The sequence below is a fragment of the Syngnathus floridae genome, chromosome 9, assembly GCF_059516105.1.
Source record: "Syngnathus floridae isolate MCC-2025c chromosome 9, RoL_Sflo_1.0, whole genome shotgun sequence".
NCBI lineage: Eukaryota > Metazoa > Chordata > Actinopteri > Syngnathiformes > Syngnathidae > Syngnathus > Syngnathus floridae.
This window is the reverse complement of record NC_142421.1, coordinates 11,557,489-11,578,350: the sequence shown is the minus strand read 5'-3', so window position 1 is coordinate 11,578,350 and position 20,862 is coordinate 11,557,489. Positions and strand designations below refer to the sequence as shown.

Sequence of the window (20,862 nt, the reverse complement as noted above, 5' to 3'; positions counted from 1 at the left end):
ACTGATTGGTTGCTTTCTAACGTCACCGCAAAATTTGCTCTGATTGGTCTTTGACATATCGAAGGCGGAAGTAAACGCCTTTAAGTCAAAATGGGCACTCGCGTGAAGGTGAGCAGCAAACTTTAATACAATTAAATACGATTATTTTACCATTTTTGACTTTGCTTAATGCAAGAATGAAGCGGTAGAGGTTTAATTTAGCCAATACGCATGTTTGATGTTCGTGCAGGTCTTACGCGTGTTCAAGTCGCTGCACAGAACGAGGATGGCTGTGTTCAAAGATGACGAGAGAGCACTGACAGGTCGGTTTTCCACTTGTCACTTGATAGCAACACTTAAAAAAATAGTTGAGTAAAAATAGGAGTGCTGACTCGACTCGATTACGGAAGTGAAAGTAAACAATAAAAAAAAAGACGGCTTTTACAGTAACTATCAGGTATATTAACTTTTTTCTTTCAAACAGCTGCAAAGTCAAAAATCAACGAGGAGTTCTGTAAAAATAAACATGAATCGTCAGAAGAAAACATTCAGAAGGTAAACAAAGTATAGTAACTTTGTTGGAGGACTTTTGAGACCATTAAACGCGTGTTGTTCTGTTCCAGATGATCCAAATGGCCTCAGATGTGGAAACAGTCCTACGCCAGGGCGTCCTTCAAATGGAGCACGTTGACAGCGGAAGACTCTGTGAGTCCATGTCTTCACACAAAGTTTTCAAATATTGTAGTCTTAGCCTTTTGATTTTGGGGGTGTTTTTATTGGTCTTTTTCTCGCAGTGCTTCGACCCAGAGAGGATCTTCTATTAGAAAATGTCCCCTATTGTGACCAGCCCAGAAAAAAGTCATGACAGGACAACTGATAACAAAACAAGGAAAGGGACTCGTATGGAGACATATCTGTCACATTTCATTTGGATCAAGAGCTGCCAAATAAGGTCATGGCCACTACATGGAAAAATGTTGGTTTTGCTGGAGGCATCGATAAGTTAATTTCATAATTCATTTGTATTGTGCAATTAAATTATATTAAATTGATTTTTGTCTGCTTTAATTAGTATCCAACTCTGAAAACCATTGGAGTAAACTATTGACGGATGAAAATACACAAATATTACAATAGACAAATTGGAAAATTACAAAAGAAATGTAAGAACAAAACCAAAAATTTAAAGAATTTGAAATATTAGCCAAAACAGTCATTAAAAATACACCAACATGATTCCATCGTTCCTCATTGTTTAATATTCGACATAATTCCATATAATACTTCACGATTCCACAATGATCAATGTCATTCGCTATAATTCACTCATTTTATTTCATGATTCCAAGGCATTCCACTTGCTTTCATATTTTGTCATTCGGTATTTCTACACAAATTGCTTAATCTATTTTCAGTGCAAAATGAAAAGAATTAATCATTGTGCATCTGAGCTTTCTTTTCTCCCCGTAGTTGTCTCACTTCGCTTCAGATATGGTGTCAGACCCCTTCTTGATTGGCTAGCTTTTTCCAGTGCAGAGAGCAGGGCTGAATCGCCACACAAGAAAAAAAAAAAAAAAGTGTCTTGCTTGCTTCTGATTTTTCTTCTTAAGTCTTGACAAATATGGGGGCAAAAACCTTAACATGAACATGAAAAGCTGAACAAAATAAACCCTAAACACTAATAGAAATTAAGCAACTTGCCCAGAATATGAATTAAATTTATTTACTGTTAAATACCTCAACTAAAACCAAAATAACACCAAGTATAATGAAAACAACAAAACTATTATTACCCCAAGGCCACTTAACTACATCATCATTGATGCAAAAACTCATGACGTCTACTCAAATAGGTGAAAACTTCACAAATCCGCTCATCTCGCCAGCACACGGAATTCTCAGTGAAACTATTTGGAAAGTGACTGAGCAGGCAACAGGGTTCTCGCCAGTGTGGATTCTTGTAGTATGACTTTTTAAGGACTTCTTCACTGAAAATCTTTTGCCACAAACTAAGCATGAAAAAGGTTTCTCGCCAGTGTGGATTCTTGTGTGCTCTGTTAAACGTGCACTATTAGAGAATCTTTGTCCACAAACTGAGCATGGATAAGGTTTCTCGCCAGTGTGGATTCTTGAGTGCTCTTTTAAATGTCCACTCCGAGAGAATTTTTGGCCACAAACTGAGCATGAAAAAGGTTTCTCACCAGTATGGATTCTTGTATGAGTTATTAGACTTCCCTTGTCAGTGAATTTTCGGCCACAAACTGAGCATGAAAAAGGTTTCTCGCCGGTGTGGATTCTTGTGTGCACTTTTAGATTACCACTCTGAGAGAATTTTTTGCCACAAACTGAGCATGAAAAAGGTTTCTTGACGCCAGTGTGGGTTCTCATGTGCCTTTTTAAATATTCCCTTTGAGAGAATGTTTTGCCACAATCGGAGCAGGAAAAGTGTTTCTCGGTAGTGTGGATTCTTGTGTGCACTTTTAGAGTACCACTCTGAGAGAATTTTTTGCCACAAACTGAGCATGAAAAAGGTTTCTTGACGACAGTGTGGGTTCTCATGTGCCTTCTTAAATATTCCCTTTGAGAGAATGTTTTGCCACAATCGGCGCAGGAAAAGTGTTTCTCGCCACCAGTGTGGATTCTTGTGTGCCTTTTTAAATATTTCCTTCGAGAGAATTTTTTGCCACAATCTGAGCAGGAAAAGTTTTCTTTTCTTGTGTGTATTCTCATGTGTTGTTTCAAACCACTGTTATCAGCAAAACATTTCCCACACTGAGAACATTGCCTGTGTTTGTTTTGAGACTCATCATCATCATGAGCAGCAGCAGGAGCAGGAACATGTGATGACACGTCATCGCTATCTGATGGTGGAGCTGCTTGTGATCCTCCACAGTGGTCTCCATCACCTTCTCTGGGCATTTTTGGACTGGAGCTGCAGCATGGAGGCTCTGCTCCTTTGCTCACCTCACGTTGACCTTCATCTAAACTCTTCAAAGGGACACCAATCAATGGCATCTTGCAGGCATCTTCCTCTTCTTCCTTTTTAATGTCATATAAGTCTTCTCCCTCTTCTTTAATGTCGTAGAAGTCCTCTCTCTCCTCTTTAATGTCGCAGGAGTCCTCTCCCTCCTCTTTTATGTCGCAGGAGTCCTCTCCCTCTTTATTCCAATCCCGCTCCGGCTCTTCCTCCTCTTTTATGGTGCAAAGAAACTTCTCCTCCATTTGTTCATTGAAGTGCTGGACCTCAATTTCTACATCTTCCTCTTTAATGTGAGTGCGCTCTGGCTCCTGCTGCTTCGGACAAATAGCTTCACTTTCTGCAAAACAAGACAAACACATTAACAATGAAAGTTACAGTTGAAGCGAAATTGGTTAAACCTATACAAAGACTTCGTCAATCTATCTATGACACATGATTTTGATAGAATTGTACTTAAAATAAACACTGGGAGAGAATTCATAGTAGAAAATAGACATGTACTAACCTGCTCTGCGCAACAAAACATAGGGCTGCAGCCAAAGATCTTCCAGTCGTTGACGACTACGGTCCTTTTCCTCCACGTACTTTGCTGTGGTCCTTGCAAACATTTTTACACTGCAATCACAACACTTGTTCAGCGATGTTTGGCTTACAAAGGTAACAAACAAACGTGAACTTAAAGCGACCCAATAAACGAAACGACATTTCATGGAGATCGGCCCTGTTTTAGCAAACGTGATGCGTTATCATTTGGTAGAGTGCATGAAGGCATTAAGATTTAAAATCGGGGGCATGCCTGCAATCACCATTGCTAATACTCAATCTTGAGTAAGTTCCACGGTACAGTATTACTCTCGGTACAGGCAAGAACCAGCATGTGATGATGGCTCATTTGCGATCCAACATTCGTCGAGGACGCTGCTCAGAGTAGCCAAAAGACAGTTGTAATTCGACGATAATGCCAATAATCAAGCTAAATATAATTAAATTAATCTTGTGGTAGCTACCATGCTAATGAAAGCGGCCCGCACTTCTGTACTGCAACCAAGCAGTACTACGAATAACACCGATGCGTAGGCTCATGTGTCGAGCTCAGAGTGGAAGCATTAAAAATTATCGCTTTAAAAAAAAAAAAGTCACGTGACCGAAGGAGCAGCGTAGTCTTTCAAGGAAGCGCGCCAAAGCTCTGTTAAAGGAAGCGCATTGTCAACGGGATGGATCTGCTAAAACAATATCTGATCTTTTGCGGTTCATGCTCAAAGTTATTAAGAATTATGGAGCAGCCCCAAGTCAGACACTGGGACAATCAAAAGACCCACTACACTGCACTCCAGCCTCATCTGTGCCGTGCGAGTGGGTGTTTTCAATGGCGTGAGAAATTGTGTCCAAAAAGCCCAACAGGCTCAATTTCAAAACATTTGGAAAACGTATTGTTTTAAATTAATTAATGTATATACTAGGTCGTCAAATCAGTGTCAGTCGTGTCTGTCAACTAGGGTGGCCTGTAGTATTGTTAAGCCCCAGCGGGTGACAATATTCAGTGACACAGTATCGACAGTTTGGCAATGTATCGAAACAATACACAACGCCTCAAGACCCATCACTAGTAGTGACTAAGCATGAAGGGATGCGTCGATATGCAACAACAGTGAGATTATGCTTCTCTTTGGGTAATTTTAATTTTATACTTACAGTAGTTTTCAAATAGCATATGTATGCATGTATTTGATGATAATAGCTCTTGGTCTGGTGATTTTCGGCCGTCTGGAGCCGACACGTGCTGATCTTTGTAGTTTATCACCGAAGAATTAGCGAAAATTCGTCATCAATGTGCGCCCGTGGTCTTGGCAACGCTTCCGTGTGGCGCTACGTCACTGTTTAGGGCAGGGGTGGGCGATTAATTTTTACAAGGGGCCACATGAAAAACCTCAGTTGTGTCAGAGGGCCACACCTACGATAACTTAAACCTGCTCAATTTTCTTCCATTGTAAAATGCACTAAATTATTAATTTTAAATAGCTGGTACTGGTAATTAGAAGAATACAATTATTCTGTTTATATTTATATTAAGCTGTGTGAAATTGTGGTGTATAGGTCAAATAAAAACACAATAATTAATCAGTACAATTTATTCGTAACTTCTTTAACTTTTCCTCAAATGACAAAGCCGCTGCATCTCTGGGTGTGAAGTTTGATAAAAAGTCCTTGTTGGGCTTGCAGTTTTGCTAGCAATGCATCAGCCTCTGATGCGCGCTGTTTATCAGACAGATGTATTTTTTCTCATGCTTGGTCGTGTAGTGGCGACTCAAATTATATTCTTTAAACACAGCGACCTGTGTACCACAAATCAGGCACAAGGCTTTACCTTTCATTTCTGTAAAGAAATACTTGGCAGTCCATGTCTTGTTGAAAACACGGCGCTCCTTGTCAACTTTTCTTTTCTGAGGGTCAGCACACATTTATTTCTCGGGCAGCATTACTTCGCATTGTACACCTTCAGGCACAGCTCACATACACGTACGCTACACGGAAGTGCGACGCCTTTCAAAATGAAAGCAAAACAGTTGTATTGCACGTACGACACAGATTTTTTTTTTTTTTAATTAAGTTGTAATCAAATATAATTTACGATTGGCCTCATGCGGGCCGGACAGGGAAGCACAAAGGTCCGGATGTGGCCCACGGGCCGTATTTTGCCCAGACCTGGTTTAGGGACATGTTAGCTTTTGACCGAGGATGCCAAAAACATGGTATGGCCAAGTGCTAAGACGTTTTTTACGATACAACGGAGTGGACATAAAGTGACGCGATGTTTGTTTGTGTCATATACCAGCACCGACAAGTTGTGGGACTTGGCCGCCGCTGAGGTCCAAAGTCGGGAGAGCGATGCTGGAGAGGACGCCGATGGTCGAGGAAAAGCAGTGGGGGAGAAGACCGTCTTTCTCATGGGAAGTAAGGCTGGGGTATGTTTTTATTTTATTTTATTTTATTACTGTTGATTTATTTCCTCTGCTTACTTTCCATTTATGTCAAGCCCTGTTTAATTGTGATTGGCAAAATGCATAATGCGAAATAGCATACCAGCTCTGCCGAACCCCTGAAGCCGACTCACCGAACCCCTAGGGTTCGATCGAGCTACATTTGTCTAATTTTACAAATAAACGCGATAGGCTCTCCGCCTACAACGGAAATAGACATCACTTCTCTGCACGCCAAGAACCCCAATGACCTCTGGAAGAAAGTCTACGAGCGCATCTTCCCCCCTGAGGTCAGCTTTCAATATAAGTCATATTCCAGACAATATTTTGATCCAATTAATTTCTGTTTTCAGAACACCAGCGAGAAGAAGGAAGAAAAAGATCCAGCCAAGGACCAGCAGTACAGCGAGCCGCAAAACACTCCTAAAAATGCTAAAATGTACAAAAAAGTGCAAAGTAATACCCGGATTTAGTTGTATAATATTCTCTGAGTGGATACAACTATAAAAACGTATTTTCTGCCTGCAGGAATTGGAAGAGTACTGAAAGGATGGGGTCAAAATACAAAAGGTCCTGCCTGCTACAAAAACAGATATGCTCAAACCTCATTCAATAAAGTACATAAGCAGACAAGTATATTCACATATCAAATAAATAAAAGAGACATTTTAAGCATATAATTATACCTACACACCAAATCAATAAAGAAGACATAACTAGACATTTTTGATAAATGGTGATGAGAAAGGTTTTTATAACTTTATGATCTGATATATATTTTTGAGCACTTTGAAATAACAAATGACTTTTGATATATTGCCTAAATAGCTTAATGACCCTTAAGGAACTGTGTAATGAATGCCTGATGTTTTTTCTCTAAATCATGGACACGGCCAGAGTCGTCTTGACTGTTCAGTACTTGATTGTATCTTATGTTTTGACTAATGCTAGACGCCAGTTTTTGATTACTACTGAACGCTCTGCACAGAGGGAAATATTTTGCCTAACAAAGAAAAGATACGGTTGGAAGCATGATTAAACTAAGAATAGAATGACGTAAGCCAGGGGTCACCAACCTTTCTTAAACCGAGAGCTACTTCCTGGGTACTGATTAAGGCAAAGGGCTACCAGTTTGACACACACTTCTGAAATAGCCAATTTGCTCAATTTAGCTTTCACTTTGTGTTATCATTGTCATTTTCAGTTCTCATGTAAGTGTGATTTTAACAAGAACAGCAAAAATACAGTCAAATCTCGGTTTTCGACCACAATCCGTTCCAGAAGGCGGTTCGAGAAGCAAATCGGTCGAATTCCGAATCTATTTTTCCCATTACAAATAATAGAAAAAAATTTAGTCCGTTCCAAGACTAAAAGAACCCCCCCCCCCCTTTTTTTTAAAAACATTTTTTTCATTTGCGCATTTTTGCCCGATCGCGCAACTGCAGCGCACCGCCGAACACGCAACCGTAGCGCGTCGCCGACCGCGCAACTGCACCGCGCTGGTCGCATTATTGTGACAGAGCCGTCGCTGAAATTTAGAAAATATTCTTAAAGTCCTGATGTACTTTCCAAGATTTAAGTGGACCTCAGTGCGCGGGGAGCTTTATTTGGTCCGATCGGGCGCTCAGTGTCGCATTAAGAGCATCTTTGTGTTTTAGGATGGCTTTACTGCTCCCACTTGCTTTCTTTGGAGGCATGATTAGGGGTTAATACAATCCTCAAAGTAACGAAAATACCATAACCACAGATTCAGTCGGCATCCGGGCCGTGCGGTCGGGTTTTCTCGGGTCCTTCCGGCTCATCTAGTGAGGTTCGACCTCTGAATTTTGTTCAACAACCGAAGCAAAAAAATCTGGAATTTTTTATTCAAATTCCGACTTGTTCGAGAACCGGGACGTTCAGAAACCGAGGTTTGACTGTAAAATAAATAGATGCAGCTCACTGACAAGTGCCGCTATTTGAGCTAATTTTAGAACAGTCCAGCGGGCGACTCATGCGGTCCTCACGGGCTACCTGGTGCCCGCGGGCACCGTGTTGGTGACCCCTGACGTAAGCAGAGACATGAAGTATCAAAAGCACAAACTTTACATAGTCAGGGAACAGCAATAGATTAATGATGTCACAGCCAAAAGCTAACGTAATTTTGTACAAAATGACAAAATTGAAAGAATGAGGTACGACAGTGTATGTCCAAGATTGGAGAAGAATGTTCACAGGAAGGTCACGTGGAGATAAAACCAGCAGGTGCCAGAGGGAGCCAGCCAAGGACTCGGCCATGGCCGAAAGACGGGATGGAAGACAACAGCCCCCACACACACCGAATCGCCCATAACCAGCACCCACTCCCATGGCGAACTTGCCCCACCCCAAAGACTTATCACCCATCAAACTCGGCCCACACTGGCATGTGCAGCTGATATAAGCTAAGCAAAGAACCTTGAACGTTGCCTTTTCTGAATGGAGACTTTCCGCTCTTGAAAGGCCCAGCGCTGTATTGTACTTTCCTGAAGACAGAGCTTTCTGAACAAGAATTGTGATTGAACTCAACCAACCTGTGTAAGTCTAATTTGTGCTTCAGTGTCTTAGCATTTTCCTAAATCTGAAGAAATCAAACGAGCATGCAGTGAGTAAATTGGATAACAGGTGATTGGCAATGGCTGTTGCCATGAGGCGCAGATAACACGCTCCCTAAATTGTGGACAAAATCCAACAGTACAAAAAGAATGCAGCCAAGTCCTGGAAAGGCCTGCAACTGGACACATAGCAACGCCACTCAAAAACTGTATTTGTCAATTTCTCAATTTTTTTCCAACAGAAAAATGAACTAATTGGATTTTTACTCTGAGGAATTACTGAGAGGATTAGGTGGAAAAATAAATATAGTACGAAAAATGGAAATCATTGTTACATTTTAGTAGTAGAAAGAAGGTAAAGCAAGTACAGGAAGTGCTCACTACTAACAAAAGAAAAATCGTAATTCCTATAAAAGAGTAACAATTAAATTTGATTGAACAGTGCAAACAGATGGCAAGATATTTCTCGGTACCGTTTGTTTATAAACGCGCTTCGTGCTCTACATTATAATTCATGACTCGGAATTCGCAATAGAGACATTTTGGCAAGTGACTGAGCAGGCAACAGGGTTCTCGCCAGTGTGGATTTTTGTAGTATGACTTTTTAAGGTTCTCTTCGCTGAAAAATTTTGGCCACAAACTGAGCATGAAAAAGATTACTCGCCAGTGTGGATTCTTGTGTGCTGTATGTGGTATTTTAAATTTCCCCTCTGGGAGAATCTTTGGCCACAAACTGAGCATGAAAAAGGTTTCTCACCAGTGTGGATTCTTGTATGTCTTTTTAAGGTTCCCTTCTCAGAGAATTTTTGGCCACAAACTGAGCATGAAAAGGGTTTCTCACCAGTGTGAATTCTTGTGTGCCTGATTAAATTCCCCCCCCAAGAGAATTTTTGGCCACAAACTGAGCAGGAAAATAGTTTCTCGCCGCCAGTGTGGATTCTTGTGTGGATTTTTAAAGATTCCCTTTGAGAGAATTTTTTGCCACAATCTGAGCATGAATAAGGTTTCTCGCGAGTGTGGATTCTTGTATGTCTTTTTAAGGTTACCTTCTCAGAGAATTTTTGGCCACAAACTGAGCATGAAAAGGGTTTCTCACCAGTGTGAATTACTGTGTGCTTTTTTAAATGTCCACTCCGAGAGAATTTTTCGCTACAAACTGAGCATGAAAAAGGTTTCTCACCAGTGTGGCTTCTTGTATGAAGTGTTAGATATTGCTTCTCAGAGAATGTTTGGCCACAAACTGAGCAGGAAAAAGGTTTCTCACCAGTGTGGATTCTTTTATGTCTTTTTAAGCTTCCCGTAGTACTGAATTTTTGGCCACAAACTGAGCATGTAAAAGGTTTCTCACCAGTGTGGGTTCTTGTATGAAGTGTTAGACCTCCCTTGTACGAGAATTTCCGGCTACAAACTGAGCATGAAAAAGGTTTCTCACCAGTGTGGATTCTTGTGTGCACTTTTAAATTACCACTCCGAGAGAATTTTTTGCCACAAACTGAGCAAGAAAAAGGTTTCTCGCCAGTGTGGATTCTTGTGTGCTTTTTAAAATCTTCCCTTTGAGGGACTTTTTGGCCACAATCTGAGCAGGAAAGGTTTTCCTTTCTTGTGTGTATTCTCATGTCTTGTTTCAAACCGCTGTTATTAGCACTACATTTCCCACACTGAGAACATTGCCTGTGTTTGTTTTGAGACTCATCATCATCATGAGCAGCAGCAGGAACATGTGATGACACGTCATCGCTATCTGATGGTGGAGCTGCTTGTGATCCTCCACAGTGGTCTCCATCACCTTCTCTGGGCATTTTTTGACTGGAGCTGCAGCATGGAGGCTCTGCTCATTTGCTCACCTCACGTTGACCTTCATCTAAACTCTTCAAAGGAACATCAATCCATGGCATCTTGCAGGCATCTTCCTCCTCTTCCTTTTTAATGTCATAGAAGTCTTCTCCCTCCTCTTTAATGTCGCAGAAGTCCTCTCCCTCCTCTTTAATGTCGCAGGAGTCCTCTCCCTCCTCTTTAATGTCGTAGGAGTCCTCTCCCTCCTCTTTATTACAATCCCGCTGCGGCTCTTCCTCCTCTTTTATGGTGCAAAGAAACTTCTGCTCCATTTGTTTATTGAAGTGCTGGACCTCAATGTCTACATCTTCCTCTTTAATGTGAGTGTGCTCTGGCTCCTGCTGCTTTGGACAAATAGCTTCACTTTCTGCAAAACAAGACAAACACATTAACAATGAAAGTTACAGTTGAAGAGAAACTGGTCAAACCTATACAAGGACTTCTTCAATCTGCCTATGACACATGATTTTGATAGAAGTCTACTTAAAACGAACACTGGAAGAGGATTCATAGTAGAAAATAGACGTGTACTAACCCGCTCTGCGCAACACAACGTCAGGCTGCAGCCAAAGCTCTTCCAGTCGTTGATGACTTCGGTCCTTTTCCTCCACGTACTTTGCTGTGGTCCTTGCAAACATTTTCACACTGCAATCACAACACTTGTTCAACGATGTTTGGCTTACAAAGGTAACAAACCAACGTGAACTTAAAGCGACCCAATACACAAAACGACATTTCATGTAGATCGGACCTGTTTTAGCAAACGTGATTATGCGTTATCATCTGGTAGAGTGCATGAAGGCATTGAGATTTAAAATCCGGGGCATGCCTGCCTGCAACCACCATTGCTAATACTCAATCTTGAGTAAGTTCCACGGTACCGTATTACTCTCGGTACAGGCAAGAACCAGCATATGATGATGGCTCATTTACGATGCAGCATTCGTCGAGGACGCTGCTCAGAGTAGTCTTTGCAGCTACTCGACAAAAGACAGTTGTAATTCGACGATAATGCCAATAATCAAGCTATATATCATAAAAGTTAGCCTTGTGCAGCTACCATGCTAATGAAAGCGGCTCGCACGTCTGTACTGCAGTTGTAGTGTAGCTAATGTTACTGATTCACCACATAGGTTGAGTGTTTATTTGATGCAGCTGAATAGAAGGCGTTATCGCTTCTGTTCATCGACGGAACGGATCTGTGAGTAAACGAGTCAGTGAGTGAGTCATTTGCATTTCCCGTTCATTGCCAGAACGGATCAGTGAGGGAACGAGTCCTCATTTTCCCGTTCCCGAACGAGTCAATGAGTGAATTGCCTTCACGTGCATCAACGGATCAATCAGTGAACGTGTGGCGTCTCCTAGTGTGAACTATGTAAAGCAGAATGTAGATTTACGATTTGCCAAGGAAAGAATTAACCACTCACTGAAACACCACTTTTTTTGTGCTCGTTTTCTCCAAGCTAGTGACTAATCATGAAGGGATGCGTCGATATGCAACAACAGTGAGATTATGTTTGCTTCTCTTTGGGTAATCTTCATTTTATACTTACAGTAGTTTTCAAATGGCATATATATGCATATATTTGATGGTAATAGCTCTTAGTCTGGTGTCTGGTGATTTTCGGCCGTCTGGAGCCGACACGTGTTTATCGCCGAACTATTAGCGGAAGTTCGTCATCAATGTGCGCTCGTTGTCTTGGCAACGCTTCCGTGTCCCGCTATGTTACTGTTTAGGGACATGTTAGCTTTTGACCGATGATGCCAAAAACATGGTAAGGCCAAGTGCTAAGACGTTTTTCACGATACAACGGAGTGGACATAAAGTGACGCGATGTTTGTTTGTGTCATATATCAGCATCGACAAGTTGTGGGACTTGGCCGCCGCCGAAGTCCAAAGTCGGGAGAGCGATGCTGGAGAGGACGCCGATGGTCGAGGAGAAGCAGTGGGGGAGAGGACCGTCTTTCTCATGGGAAGTAAGGCTGGGGTATGTTTTTTTTTTTTTTTTTTTTCAGTGTTGATTTATTTCCTCTGCTTACTTTCCATTTATGTCAAGCCCTGTTTAATTGTGATTGGCGAAATGCAACATGTTTATCTTTCTTTACGACAGGGTAAAACGTCTCTTCTGCTCCGTTGCCTGGACAGGCGAGTATTCAAATTGAGTAATTATAAACACATTTAATTAATCATAGTGCTTAAATGTTATACACAGCAGGGATGAACCAGCTAAGCCCACTCTGGCTCTGGAGTACACGTTTGGCAGGAGAGCCACAGGACATAATACGGTGAGTGACTGTCAAATCAGAAGTAGCTACTACGTGAAAACTTGACTTTTGTTTCCTCTCCGCTGTTACATGTCCAATGTCACGTAACATGTCCAGCCCAAAGACATAGCCCACCTGTGGGAGCTGGGAGGTGGGACTTCCTTGTCAGATCTCGTGCAGATCCCCATCACTGCTGCTAGCATCAGGTAACTCACATATACAATGCGCAGCTAAATCCACCTGGATGGAGTGTGTTCATGAATTCAATCTATGCCACACAGGTCCCTGTCCATCATCTTGGTGTTGGATCTGTCTGCTCCGTCTACTCTGTGGGCTACGATGGAGACATTGCTGCAGGTGGCGCAGACCCACGTGGAGCAGGCTGCTTCTCAGGCCCGACAAGTTGACAAGAAACGAGCGCAGTCCAAACAATCAGCGACCGCGCCTTTTGCTGCACGTGTCCTGCCCAAAGACTTTCCCGTAAGCACACGCATCTTACAACATGGTTTGTCCTGCAGAAGACTAAGAATGTGAAAAATGGTAAATAGTTGATGGAGATGTACCTTTTCAAATCTTCAATCCTGTTCAACAATTGGGCTTTCTCTTTTTCCCAAGTTTGTACATACTTTTGCCAGCTATCGATTGAGACACCATGATGATAATTGTTGCTTGAACAGGACAGAGAGCTGATTAGCCCCTTTCCAGTTCCTCTGCTCATCATCGGCAGCAAGTATGACCTCTTTCAGGTAAAGCGCACACAAAAATACTTGGCACCATAAGATAGGATCGAGTCACAGTTTAAAAAAGCTCGTACCGTTGCAGGAATTGGCGTCGGACAAGAGGAAAGTGGTTTGCAAGACGTTGCGTTTTGTTGCTCACTATTACGCCGCCTCGCTTATTGTAAGATGACTCGTCTCACGCACGACGACACATTTGCATCGTTGTCATGTTTCACTTGTCCTTTCCTCTTCTGTGTTTTTTATCGGTTGTCAGTTCAGCAGCATCAAGTCGGAGAGCCTCGTGTCCAAGACCAAAAGCTTCTTCTCCCATCTGGCCTTCAATGCGGACACAGGGTGAACACGGCACACAGAATTCTCTCTCCATCGTGTCATATCTGTAATAATGAAACAACAAATAAAACGTTATAGAAAAATGTAAACATTATTATAATATTCTAGAGTTCATTGTGCTGTTTATTTGTAGGAAAACGATGTCATTTGACTCCAGTAAGCCCCTCATCATTCCAGTTGGCTCTGACTCTTTCAGCCAAATCGGTGAGTACAGCGTCCTCCGGTGGCCGATATTAACCACGCACTTCTACATCATCACACCTAATGAAATTGTACTGTCTGCGTCTACACGTTGTCGAGCTACATTTGTTTAATTTTACACATAAACGCGATAGGCTCTCCGCCTACAACAGAAATAGACATCACTTCTCTGCACGCCAAGAACCCCAAAGACCTCTGGAAGAAAGTCTACGAGCGCATCTTCCCCCCTGAGGTCAGCTTTCAATATAAGTCATATTCCAGACAATAGTTTGATCCAATTAATTTCCATGTTTTCAGAACACCAGCGAGAAGAAGGAAGAAAAAGATCCAGCCAAGGACCCGCAGTACAGCGAGCCGCAGATTGACGCCATGCGGGTGCAGAAAGACCAGGTAACGGCACTTTCCATTTAAAACAACCACAACAACAAAACACTCCTAAAAATGCTCAAATGTACAAAAAAGTGCAACGTAATACCCGGATTTAGTTGTATAATAATCTCTGAGTGGATACAACTATAAAAACGTATTTTCTGCCTGCAGGAATTGGAAGACTACAAGAAGAATGCAGCCAAGTCCTGGAAAGGCCTGCAACTGGACACATAGCAACGCCACTCGAAAACTGTATTTGTAAATTTCTCAATTTTTTTCCAATAGAAAAATAAACTCATTGGATTTTTACTCTGAGGAATTACTGAGAGGATTAGGTAAAAAATAAATGTAATAGTATAAAAAATGTAAATCATTGTTACATTTTAGTAGTAGAAAGAAGGTATAACGAGTACAGGAAGTGCTCACTACTAACAAACAAAAAATTGTACTTCCTAATAAAGAGTAACACTTTAAATTTGAGTGAACAGTGGAAACAGATGGCAAGATATTTCTCCGTACCGTTTGTTTATAAACGCGCTTCGTGCTCTACATTATAATTCATGACGTAGTATTCAAGCAATGCAGATAAACAGCCAGTAGGTGGCAGCATTGCCCGACGGTGTTTTTGTGCACGTTTTGGCCGCCATCGTGCGGTGAAAAGGCGTCACCCCAACAACATTTCATTTTATCTCAGCGCTTCCGCACCTTCCGTTGTCGTTGTTCGGTACAGGTGGTTGCTACTTTGACGTCGACCTCCGCGATCATTTACCACCGCCACCACCCAGGGATCGACCAGTAGCGCTGACATCTTTTTGCGAGGGTGTAACATGACCCATTCCCTTCAACTGAACTGAACTGGGCTGGGCTTATTTTGCAAGGCAGACAAGTCCAACCCTGTAAGTCCCAAACCAGGTTGACGGCTGCATTGCACACTCGGGTGTGGCTCCCCCCCTCTCCCTCTCCCTCCTCTTCCTCTCACCAAGATACTAAAAACCCAGGCAGCCAGCGCCGCACACCACCACCAGCAGGCAAGCAGACAAGAGCTTTCGTTTCGTCCTTGCTTCCTTGAGTCCTCCGAAGCTCGCCATGTTCCGCTGCGGAATCGCCTACCCACGCTGCAGGTGGATCGTGCCCCTGCTGCTGCTCTTCGCCATCATCTTCGACATCATCGCCATCGCCGCCACGTCGGGCTGGGTGACGGATGAGGAGGGCAAGACGCACTACGCCAGCATGTGGGAGCAGTACCACGGACGCAATGACAAGTGGGAGGAGGGCAAGTCCCTCATGGAGTTCTGTAAGTGACCCGCAACTACTATACACGAGCGTTAACCGTGGCGACGTGAAAACATCACTCGCAGTCGTCATTCATGCGCACTTCGGTAGAAAATGCAACACCTTGCTGTATTAATTCAGTTCAAACCGAGGATGGGGGGAGGGAGGCCTAAACTTTGGAATCCCCCCCCGCGCCCTTTCCCTTCTCATGCCATATCCGGCCTGGCCTGGGAACACAAACAAACTGCTCGAGCCCAGACCTCCAACCAAGGTGACAAACCTTGGCCTTAAAAAACTAAAAGGAGACCCTAAAATATTAGAACGTCAGGATGGAGCTTCCGCCAAATTACTGGCAGTTCAGATAGTCGTTATGAGGTGTGTCAGAAAGGTTGCAGGATTTGTCAACACACTTGTTTACAATGACCTGATTATCATCCAATAGGAGTGTGTCAGGCTGGTCTTATGGTATCAGTGCATATTTACAAATTTGAGTGTAGCAAAATGGCCTTTGCCCCTTGGATCAAAGCAGAAAATGGCTACCATATTTTTACTGTCAAATCAGCGTCAAAAAGTATCAACTGTTTCATTGGTGGATTTTTTTTCCACCTTCAGTATGTCTTCCTCCAAGAAACTTTCCTAAACTTGCCCTTGGATTGCTCCACTGCTTTGCACCCTTCACCACGACAACACTGCTGGATAACAGAGGACGCTTTTGTCTAGTAGTACCAGCGCCGGTGTGGTCGTTCGACCGTAAATATCCCTCCTGACGTCTCAGTGAAGCGCGGGGGGGGGACACGGGCGACACAGCCCACGTCCCGTTGAGTTGTTTGGACCCGCTTCTTCTTTGCTTTACACTCACAACTAACACAAATGGAGATAACCGCAATATTGTGGACCTGTGGTAGCCTTTGGGAAGCTCGTGAGATTCCCGGACGGCCAATCAATTCTAGTCTGCCGTATCTGATTCTTTAAAGATGACATACATAGCTAAGCTAATTCATGCAAAGTAGAATGACAAGCATTGGGAGGAGCTCACCATCCTTGTCTGACTCAAACGTTTTTGATTGTCAGCCAAACGGGATCGTTGAGGTTTGAGAGAAGAGCGCCAACCTGTCGAACACGTCCGTTGTGTGTGTCTGTGTGTGCGTGAGTGCGTGTGTGTGTCAGTCATGCCTCAGGCCAGGTAGCTAGGCATCAGATGCGTGCACAGACACACACACAAACACACACGCACACGCACACACACACAGGTATGAATAATTGAAGGTGTTGGCTGACCCACACGTTAACGACAAAGCGTAGAGAACACAAAAGGCTTGCATGGTATGACTGTGTGGTGCAGAATTTTTCTATGTATACATATTTTGTAATAGTACAAAAACATCAACAAATTCTGTTTGGTAGCGACATAATAATTAAAAATTGTCAACAAAGCTAAATGTGTACATAAAATGCAATGCTTTAAAAAATTGATTTTTTTCTGTCCTCAAAGAAATCAACACACAAGCTCCTTTAAAGCGTGCGAGGAGGTTGCTGTGGTTGTATTCTGTAGCGCTTTTATCTGGAGGGCGTCACGTGGCGCCGCAGAAGGCGAACGTGGTTTTGCGGGCCGCCGCGGACCTTGCTTTGTATCGGCGTGGGCTGTAAATCAGCATCACGGTTATCATCATAATCATTTTAGCCCCACCAAGCAACCACGTTGCATTGTACTGACGTGAGGCCGCCATGTTTGTTTTTCCTGATCAGTGTGTGTTTGTGTGTTGCACGAGCAGCGTGGGCGCAGGCAGTGGCCGCCCTGATGATCATCGGCCTCCTCATCCTCATTGGCGCCTTCATCCTGTCCTGCGTGGCGCTGTGCTGCACGCTCAACGTCACACTACTGCCCATCATCGGAGTCATGCTTATTATTGTTGGTAAGAAACATGTGCACGTATGAACGTAAATAACCGAATGTGGTTGTGTGTTGTTTATGTACTACGGCTAATGGTATAGGAACCACGTTGGCCAAACTTAATTTGGGCCTTTACAACATGGTGGCGAATATATTCCGTTTGTTTGTTCATCAACGTTTGAGCCACGTTACCACAGAAACAGCTCTCTACTGTAAAAAGTGGCACTTTTCGACGCATTTCTGCGCTGGGTGCCGTTAACGAGGGCGACCAGAGCATTATGTTTCATGGACGGTAAAGGCTTTGGCCTGCAAACCGCTGGTCCTCTTTGTTTCCTCGCTCCGATGAACGCTTTGCAAAAGGCTTCCCCCGAGCGGTCGTTCACTTGCTCGCTCTTGTTGGGTTTTGCCAGGGAACAAAAGGTCACACCGAGGAGTGAAAGCAGTGAGCAGTAAATGGTGACGTTCTTTCTAAGTTGCTGGGAGGGATCCAATACCAAAGAAAAAGGGATGAACAACACGACGACGTGTTGTAGGAGGGGAAGTGAGTGAGCGAGCAAAGGAGGGAGCGAGCGAGCCAGGGTAGGGCTCGGCAAAAGTCGGGTGTGTCAACATTGGTGGAATGTTGGAAAGTACTTTTACCTCACAGGACCACGTGGACTTGTTTGTATATGCGGTTAGGAAAGAAGGAAAAGATAAGTTTCTGTTTTAAGACTACTCGACGATAAAAAAAAAAGAATAAGCCTTCGAGTACACATTCCCAAGCATGAAATGTTTAGAAAAGGAGCTAATGCGGCATCCAAGTGTGAAATTGAATTTGTACCAAGTACAAAGATGCTTAACACACAAAGTGTTGACTTGCATTCAGGTGACGGCTACTAATCATCCGTCTGTCCGTCCGTCTGTACGTCAACTTGCCGCTTTTACTGGCATTCGTCATCCATTTTGTGCTGTGATTGTTTGTGACAGGAAGTGAAGCAGCTTGCTTTGCTTATTTTCTGACTCACAAATTTATCAGTGACTCTCGTGTCTGTCCTGGAAGGGAACACCCCAAAATATAAGTGTATTGTCCCCCCCTCCACTTTAGAATTCCTGAGTGTCAGATTTTTTGTTTTTTTTATTGCGTCACAATTCATCACTGACGCCTTTTTTCTCGAGTAGACGCAACGGGCGGTGCCAGATTTGATTGCTTAATTGTGACTCAACACTTTGTTGCTGGCGTAGAGTATTTTCCTCCAATAGTGTCTCGCGTTGGTGTGAAAGTATTTTTCTCACACTCTAGTTAGCTCGGCTGTCATCCATCCTCGACCGGAATGAAATATGGTCACTAGTTTTGATCGCCAGCGAAACAAAATGAGAAATGCTAAAAGGAGTGTGGCATTCCCTTTGCAGTGGTGCTGCAGGTGATCGCCCTGATCATCTACCCGGTCAAGTTCAACGAGCTGATATTCGAGGGCCACTATTACTACACGTGGGCGTACGGCTTCGCCTGGGGCGCCACCCTGCTGTGCATCGGCTGTGCCGTGCTCTTCTGCTGCCTGCCGCGCTACGAGGATGAGCTCACCGGCTTGGCCAAGACCAAGTACCTCTACACGTCCGCCTAAAGCTCCCCCTCGACCCCAACTACCAGCAGCATGTCCTCCTCCTCTGTCTTGGAACATGTGTACACTTTTGCTCCAATTCAAGATGGAGGTCGCATCGGCATCGTCAGTAGCAACCGTTTTGTCCCTCAGTGCTTCGACTTACAAAACGTCACCAAAGTGCCTACTCGCTTGTTCAGAACCGTTTGATCTGAAGAAATTTGATGAATCCAGCTCGCCATGTAATTTGAACTAACAAAAGCGATCAATTGATCTGCAATTTATTGTTCCGAAAAGATCGATGTAAAGTGTTGATCAGGCGCAATTGTTCTAGACTCGATGATCTGGAGCGTTCATTCCAGTGCAAGTGACCCAGTGTGATTGATCTAGCTCTCGAACAAGAAATGTGATTAAAAAATACTTAGTATTTTTTAGGGGCAAATTGCATGCTATTTTTTCATACTTTTAGAAAATAGGAAAAAAGGTTTGCTACCCTGCCATTGAAGCTTCGGACGGCAATTTCACACACTGGAATTCTGGTGTTTTCCTTTTTTTTTTTTCTTCCTTTCTTTCTTTTCCCCCATTGCATATAAAATATGGTTTCATGTCATGTCTACACCTTTTTTTCCTTGGCATTTGTAATCTTCATTTCTTCATCTTTTTTGCCTGCACGATCTTCATTTGTATTTGTCACAAAGAGGCACGAGGCGGATTAATTTTGCTTCGCATTAGATGCTGTGTGATGTAATTGCGCTTAAATAGAAACTCTTTTGTGATATATCATCTTTTAGAGAAATTAGGATTTTAAAAAGATGTCAGAATGTGTGTTAACCGCTTTGATTGTGATATTAAGTTTTGTTGTTGTTGGTGGTTTAAAGGAAGCAGTAAGTACCCAAATGTGTGTGTGTTTTTTCACAAACTATCGTGTTGTGTTTGGGTTTTATTTGAACCAGTAAAGGAGCGAACTAACATAATTCAGTATGCAAAACACCAAAATCCATTTGTCTGATGTGCCTTAGCTGCTCAAATGTGAGAACTTTGCATCTAAATAATCCTTGTTTGATTTATTAAGTGTGCAAAACAAAAAAATAGCATATTTTAGTTAGCAATTCATGTAGATAAAAAGATACTATGTGAGTCGATACTGACAGACTAAACCAAATGCAAAATATTTGAATATGGGGATGAATCGTGGCAGGTTGCATGTGCGTTGATGAGCAGTAGGAGAAAGACGACTACTGTGCTACTACTGTATTAACGCTCTTTGTCTTTTCGGTGGGTGCGTCATGTGTTTTTATTAACTCTTTGCCTCTTATTGTTCTCCTGCTGTAGTGTCAACTGATTCTCTTTTATTGGTAGTTTTTATTTTTTATGCAATAAACTATTTCATTTTGACAAAATTGATTTGTTTCTTCAGTGAATAAAAAAAATACTCCTCTTTACTTGTCACTATGACTAATAGTGCCGCAGACGTCTTTGCTGCCATGTGTGCCACCTACACAGCAGGTGTGGCATCTGTAAAGCTGATGGTTACAGGGACGAGTTTCGAGAGAAAGTGTGAGGCATGCAATATTCTAGGTAAGGAAAGAAACGTGTACTGTAGCAGAACCCTAAACACAATTTGTACTACTATAGTAATATTGTTTATTTTAAGACTTATATAGTAATATTTTCATCTTTGTTTATTTTAAGACTTATATAGTAATATGTTCATCTTGTGTTTTATTTTATTTGTGTCGTCAAAGATTTAATAATTTTATTACAACAGCAGTTAACAGGAATGCTAAGCTAAGTGCTAAACCGCATTACTACTGGCAGTCAAAATGTGTTGTGTGCAAAAAGTTTGCTGAACTTTGTCCTCGACTTGCCAACAC

At 42.7% G+C, this 20,862-nt stretch overlaps 6 protein-coding genes and 1 long non-coding RNA gene across 17 annotated transcripts; 4 read left to right on the top strand and 3 right to left on the bottom strand.

Annotated features, from left to right (window-relative positions):
* Nucleotides 1–1,031, top strand: lyrm7 (LYR motif containing 7). Its single transcript, XM_088385506.1, has 5 exons — nt 1–108; nt 230–302; nt 464–534; nt 603–684; nt 774–1,031. Exons 1-5 carry the CDS (start codon nt 91–93, stop codon nt 842–844), a joined length of 315 nt encoding a protein of 104 aa, XP_088241632.1. The 5' UTR covers nt 1–90; the 3' UTR covers nt 845–1,031.
* A 264-nt stretch (nt 1,032–1,295) lies between these two features.
* LOC148393511 (uncharacterized) lies at nt 1,296–4,806 on the bottom strand. 4 transcript variants are annotated; one of them, XM_088385495.1, is made up of 3 exons: nt 4,652–4,806; nt 3,465–3,574; nt 1,296–3,296 (listed from the first exon to the last, which is right to left on the bottom strand). In XM_088385495.1, the coding sequence occupies exons 2-3, from the start codon at nt 3,565–3,567 to the stop codon at nt 1,825–1,827; spliced, it is 1,575 nt and encodes a 524-aa protein (XP_088241621.1). In that variant the 5' UTR covers nt 3,568–3,574; nt 4,652–4,806; the 3' UTR covers nt 1,296–1,824. The 4 variants fall into 4 exon arrangements, with proteins under 4 accessions (XP_088241621.1, XP_088241622.1, XP_088241620.1 ...); XM_088385496.1 differs by lacking the exon at nt 4,652–4,806 and adding an exon at nt 3,967–4,091; XM_088385494.1 differs by lacking the exon at nt 4,652–4,806 and adding an exon at nt 3,955–4,077 and having other exon boundaries at nt 3,465–3,576.
* Nucleotides 3,687–8,564, top strand: LOC148393510 (uncharacterized). 5 transcript variants are annotated; one of them, XR_015860491.1, is made up of 5 exons: nt 5,485–5,709; nt 5,793–5,922; nt 6,130–6,227; nt 6,291–6,393; nt 6,466–7,340. XR_015860491.1 is itself a non-coding variant. In XM_088385504.1 (5 exons), exons 1-5 carry the CDS (start codon nt 5,696–5,698, stop codon nt 6,551–6,553), a joined length of 405 nt encoding a protein of 134 aa, XP_088241630.1. In that variant the 5' UTR covers nt 5,485–5,695; the 3' UTR covers nt 6,554–8,563. The 5 variants fall into 5 exon arrangements, 1 of the variants encoding a protein (XP_088241630.1); XM_088385504.1 differs by having other exon boundaries at nt 5,793–5,911; nt 6,291–6,376; nt 6,466–8,563; XR_015860493.1 differs by lacking the exon at nt 5,485–5,709 and adding an exon at nt 3,687–3,787 and having other exon boundaries at nt 6,291–8,564.
* Nucleotides 7,325–12,027, bottom strand: LOC148393509 (uncharacterized). The gene is made up of 3 exons (XM_088385492.1): nt 11,897–12,027; nt 10,879–10,988; nt 7,325–10,710 (listed from the first exon to the last, which is right to left on the bottom strand). Exon 3 carries the CDS (start codon nt 10,307–10,309, stop codon nt 9,167–9,169), a length of 1,143 nt encoding a protein of 380 aa, XP_088241618.1. The 5' UTR covers nt 10,310–10,710; nt 10,879–10,988; nt 11,897–12,027; the 3' UTR covers nt 7,325–9,166.
* LOC148393508 (cytoplasmic dynein 2 light intermediate chain 1-like) lies at nt 11,381–14,557 on the top strand. Of its 4 annotated transcripts, none has more exons than XM_088385502.1 (13): nt 11,381–11,544; nt 12,202–12,331; nt 12,455–12,489; nt 12,557–12,629; nt 12,726–12,814; nt 12,890–13,088; nt 13,286–13,354; nt 13,431–13,508; nt 13,602–13,681; nt 13,812–13,882; nt 14,014–14,111; nt 14,177–14,269; nt 14,420–14,557. In XM_088385502.1, the coding sequence occupies exons 2-13, from the start codon at nt 12,314–12,316 to the stop codon at nt 14,480–14,482; spliced, it is 966 nt and encodes a 321-aa protein (XP_088241628.1). In that variant the 5' UTR covers nt 11,381–11,544; nt 12,202–12,313; the 3' UTR covers nt 14,483–14,557. The 4 variants fall into 4 exon arrangements, with proteins under 4 accessions (XP_088241628.1, XP_088241626.1, XP_088241624.1 ...); XM_088385500.1 differs by lacking the exon at nt 11,381–11,544 and adding an exon at nt 11,959–12,118 and having other exon boundaries at nt 12,560–12,629; XM_088385498.1 differs by lacking the exon at nt 11,381–11,544 and adding an exon at nt 11,959–12,118.
* Nucleotides 12,508–15,662, bottom strand: LOC148393507 (uncharacterized). Its single transcript, XR_015860495.1, has 2 exons — nt 14,954–15,662; nt 12,508–13,722 (listed from the first exon to the last, which is right to left on the bottom strand). It is a non-coding gene; the product is annotated as an uncharacterized LOC148393507 (long non-coding RNA).
* Nucleotides 15,003–20,388, top strand: perp (p53 apoptosis effector related to pmp22). Its single transcript, XM_088385503.1, has 3 exons — nt 15,003–15,542; nt 17,293–17,433; nt 18,801–20,388. Exons 1-3 carry the CDS (start codon nt 15,335–15,337, stop codon nt 19,010–19,012), a joined length of 561 nt encoding a protein of 186 aa, XP_088241629.1. The 5' UTR covers nt 15,003–15,334; the 3' UTR covers nt 19,013–20,388.
* The last annotated feature ends 474 nt before the right edge of the window (nt 20,389–20,862 follow it).